Below are 5,003 nucleotides of genomic sequence, written 5' to 3'. Positions count from 1 at the left end.
GACTCCAGGCGTTATCAGCTTTGGGTACAATTTAGAGCCTTTCCATTTGCCTTAGTGATTTTTAGAGCAATATTTAATCAGGCAAATACCATCAAAGACAGAAAAGATGGAAAAATAAATTTCTGTAAGGCATGATACGAATAAGTAAGTGAAAAAACAATCTCAAGTTTAAAAGTGAAGGATGAGAAGTCAAAGCCTGTGAAATTTTATTTATACAAAAGAATAAAAATACCTATTTTAAAAGGATTGATTTAAACTTATGTTTTTCAGCTTTTCCTGTTCCTTGAACATGAAACTGCTTCCAACTCAAAAAGATTTAAGATAGGTAATTATTAAACAAACACTCTTTACCTTCTCTCTGCAAAAAAACAGAAAGCCAAGTCCCCATTTTATTTATGGTAAACCAAATTATTTTCAGTTAAGAATATTGGCAACTGCACGAAACAGATTATCAGATATGTCAGCAGGAAGGTATGAGCTGTACAATGGCATTACAAAAAGTCCCAAAAGAAAATAAGATGGTAAAAACAATCATAGAAAAATGATAAAACACAAACAAAATAAGAAAACGCCAGATATTTACAGCCTCCCTCTGAAATGTGACTTGTTCTATTTTCAGCATAAAACAAACCTAGAGAACATTTCTCGATGCGCATCACAGATGAAGCTGGTGCCAGCCAGTTTGACGGGGGAGACATTGGTTCCAAGAAGGGAGAAATGCACAGTTAGCAACTTGCTGGAATTAAAACAATGTCTTGGGTCTTCCTGCAATTGTTACTGAAAATGACACAAAGTAAATGCTCCGATATGGTCTTACAGAAATGACTTGTTTGTCACCACATTTCAGAACAAACTACTCATAGTCACAGGCACCGGGTCTGGGAAAGCAGAGATGGATGGCCACGCAGCCAGGTGAGGGGTGTTTATCTTTGTGAGGTCAGAGGAGGGAAGCAGGGCTCTATAGCCTGGACACTTCTGCACTAATGAGTCTTCTAATAATCAGCTCGTGGTTTTTTGTTTAACTTCAGATCAATCCTGTGCCGGTTTTTATTCTTTCGTTTTTTATGGCTGCTATGATGACTCCCTGAGGAAGTAGAAGAAGCAGCCTTCTGAGGTTTCACTTCCTGCACAGATCCATCCAGATCCTCAGGGTCCTCCTGGCTGGGCTCATTTTCCTGATTGTGGAAGTCTGGAGAAGTATCATTTTCTGTCCCACTTCCTGGCTCCCTCTTTTCAATGAGCTCGTCCTGAACTCCTGCCAATGCACTTACTGCAGCTGCTGAAGTAACTGAGGATTTACTGAAGAGCCGCTCTGCTTCCTTAAACTTCCGGTTCCTTCTATCGTTTTTGCTATTGGAGTTTTTTTGGTTGGTCAGATACCGATCCCAGCCACGAATAATGTTGCCATACATCTGAGTGTCTTCCAGGTAGCTTCCTTCAAAAGCATAGATCTGTCTCTCCAAGTTTGCCAGTGTTTCCGCAAGCTCCTGCTTCCACTTCACGAGCTCCGCCAGCTCTCGCCGGGTGTCTGGGATCTGCAGTGGCGCCACCTTGTTGTGCATCGCCATGTTGTGCCGAGGCGGGCGGTGGCGGCACCAGGCTGGGGGCGGTAATACAAGATTAATGTTAGAGAAAGAAATTTCAAAGAAGGTGAAATTGAAAAAGACCAAAAAAAAAAAAAAAAAAAGAAAAAAGAAAGAACTCTATCAACAGCTATAGTCATAGCACTAGATAGATTTTAACTAAGTTAAACCTGAGTTTTTAATGGATTTTCCATAGTTTCAATTTTTCTTTTAATTTAGTTTTTGTAACAAAACATCATTTCCCTTATTTTACTTTATAAGGAAAAACTAATTCACTTTTTAAATATTCATATTTAAAGTTTTCTTTTTCCTTTCAGATAACAATCATAATGCCAACAACTTAGACTCCCAGGGTATCTTTGGGTCTTCACTGATGACCAGTTGGCCAACTATTATAAAGATCTATGTCAATAGTTCTCAGTGTTCAGCAGAGACTGAGGGTTTGTATGCACATCTCTCTTCCACCTTGAGACTCCCCAGGGCTGTTGGCCCACACTTTGTTTGGTTTGAGTGGATGGAAATTTCCAAGAAGGTGTCAATACATGTGTACATCCCCTTTTATGAATCTATTGCATGGTTCTGTGTTTTTTAATATGATGGTTCTATTGACAATGGTCATCACCATCAATTATACATGAACAATAAGGTCAGAGGGAGGTGGCCAACATGGCTGATTAGGAAGACCCTGAGATCACCTCCTCCCAAGGGCACACCAAAATTAAAACTATTTACAAAGAAACTATCAATGAGAATGACCTAAAGACTAGTAGAAAACATCTTCTACCACTAAAGATATAAAAAGGGAACCACAAAGAGAAGTGTAGGAGAGGTGGAGACATGGTACAGTCAAGACTCACACCCCCAAGTAGACTACTCACATACAGGAGGATAATCACAATTGCAGAGGTTATCCCCAAAGAGTGAGGGGTCTGAGTCCTACATCAGGCTCCCCAGCCTGGGAAATCCTGCAATGGGAAGGTGATACCCCCCAAACTTTGGCTTTGAAGGCCAGCAGGGCTTACTGAAGGAGAACCAGAGAGCTGTAGGAAACAGAATCTCCAATCTTAAAGCATGCACAAAAAATCTTACATGTTCCAAGACCCATGGCAAAAGCAGTAATTTGAAAGGAGCCTGAGTCCTTTCACACTTGCTTATCTTAGAGAGCCTCTCAAAGAGACAGGAGGCAACTGGAACTCATCCTGGTGACATAGATGCAGGCAGCACCTACTTTGGGGAACTTGTTCTACCATGAGGACACTGCTGCTGGCAAGCACCATTTCAGAATCCTCCCTATAGATTTTTAGTGCTGGGGCCTGGTCACATCCACCAACCTGTCAGCACCAGTCCAAGCAGCTAGCTGGGCAGGGACACAGCACTCGAATTGTACTAAGTACATGCCTATCAATAATTACTTTAGGCAAGGGAGGGGGCTGGCACAGCTGAAGACTGCAGCAGAGTAGGTGAAGTGTGGGAGTCAGCAGGACAAGCTGGTGTGCCAAGTCAGCACTCCCTCCCTCCCCTTACCCTTCAGGGGTGGGGAATTTAAAAAATATTAATAGTTACTTTATTTTTTAAAATTTATTTGGGTATAGTTGCTTCAAAATGTTGTGCTAGTTTCTGCTGTACAGTGAAATGAATCAGCCATACATATACACATATTCCTTCCCTTCTGGATTTCCCTCCCATCTATGTCACCACAGAGCATCGAGTAGAGTTCCCCATGCTATACAGCAGGCTCTCACTAGTTATCTATGCCATACATAGCAGTGTATATATGTCAATCCCAATCTCCCAATTCACCCTACCCCTCCTTCACCCACTTGGTGTCCATACGTTTGTTCTCTACATCTGTGTCTCTATTTCTGCTTTGCAAATAGGTTCATCTGTACCATTTTTCTAGATTCCACATACATGTGTTAATATACAATATTTGTTTTTCTCTTTCTGACTTACTTCACTCTGTATGACAGTCTCTATGTCCATCCACATCTTCACAAATGACCCAGTTTTGTTCCATTAACAATTCATCTCTTTATAGACATTTAGGTTGCTTCTATGTCCTGGTTATTGTAAATATTGCTGCAATGAACATTGGGGTGCATGTGTCTTTTTGAATTATGGTTTTCTCAGAGTATATGTCCAGTAGTGGCATTAATGGGTCATATGGTAGTTCTATTTTTAGTTTTTTAAGGAAGCTCCATACTGTTCTCCATAGTGGCTGAATCAGTTTACATTCCCACCAACAGTTCAAGAGGGTTTCCTTCTCTCCACACCCTCTCCAGTATTTACTGTTTGTAGATTTTTTGATGATGGCCATTCTGACCAGTGTGAGGTGATACCTCTTGTAGTTTTGATTTGCATTCCTCTAATAATTAGTGATGTTGAATATCTTTTCATGTGCCTCTTGACCATCAGTATTTCTTCTTGGAGAAATGTCTATTTAAGTCTTCTGCCCACTTTTTGATTGGGTTGTTTGTTTTTTGGATATTGAGCTGCATGAGCTGTTTGTAAATTTTGGAGACAAATCCCTTGATTGCAAATCCATTGTTTGCAAATTTTTCTCTTATTCTGTGGGTTGTCTTTTCATTTTGTTTATGATTTCCTTTGCTGTGTAAAAGCTTTTAAGTTTAATTGGGTCCTGTTTGTTTATTTTTGGGTTTTTTTTTTTCATTACTCTAGGAGGTGGGTCAAAAAAGATCAGTTGTGATTTATGTCAAAGAGTGTTCTTCCTATGTTTTCCTCTAAGAGTTTTATAGTGTCTGGTCTTACATTTAGGTCTTTAATCCATTTGGGGTTTATTTTTGGGTACGGTGTTAGGGAGTGTTCTAATTTCATTCTTTTACATGTAGCTGTCCAGTTTTCCCAGCTCCACTTATTGAAGAGACTGTCTTTTCTCCGTTGTATATTCTTGTCTCCTTTGTCAAAGATAAGGTGACCATATGTGTGTGTGTTTAACTCTGGGCTTTCTATCCTGTTCCATTGATCTATATTTCTGTTTTTGTGCCAGTACCATACTGTCTTGATTACTGTAGCTTTGTAGTATAGTCTGAAGTCAGGGAACCTGATTCCTTCAGCTCCGTTTTTCTTTCTCAAGACTGCTTTGGCTATTCGGGGTCTTTTGTGCTTCCATACAAACTGTAAAGTTTTTTGTTCTAATTCTGTGAAAAATGCCATTGGTAATTTGACAGGGATTGCATTGAATCTGTAGATTGCTTTGGGTAGATTTGCATTTTCACAATATTGATTCTTCCAATAAAAGAACATGGTATATCTCTCCATCTGTTTGTGTCATCTTTGATTTCTTTCATTGGTGTCATGTAGTTTTCTGAGTACAGGTCTTTTGTCACCTTAGGTAGGTTTGTTCCTAGGTATTTGATTCTTTTTGGTACAATGGTAAATGGGATTGTTTCCTTGATTTCT

The 5,003-nt window shown here is 39.7% G+C and overlaps 1 protein-coding gene across 1 annotated transcript; it reads right to left on the bottom strand.

Moving 5' to 3' along the window:
* Positions 1-359: 359 nt before the first annotated feature.
* Positions 360-1,586, bottom strand: LOC103010277 (chromatin modification-related protein MEAF6). Its single transcript, XM_028165143.2, has one exon. The coding sequence runs from the start codon at positions 1,566-1,568 to the stop codon at positions 993-995; it is 576 nt and encodes a 191-aa protein (XP_028020944.2). The 5' UTR covers positions 1,569-1,586; the 3' UTR covers positions 360-992.
* Between the last annotated feature and the right edge of the window lie 3,417 nt (positions 1,587-5,003).

The sequence above is a fragment of the Balaenoptera acutorostrata genome, chromosome 6 (genome assembly GCF_949987535.1).
Source record: "Balaenoptera acutorostrata chromosome 6, mBalAcu1.1, whole genome shotgun sequence".
In the NCBI taxonomy this organism is placed as follows: domain Eukaryota; kingdom Metazoa; phylum Chordata; class Mammalia; order Artiodactyla; family Balaenopteridae; genus Balaenoptera; species Balaenoptera acutorostrata.
This window is presented reverse-complemented; position numbering and strand designations above follow the sequence as displayed.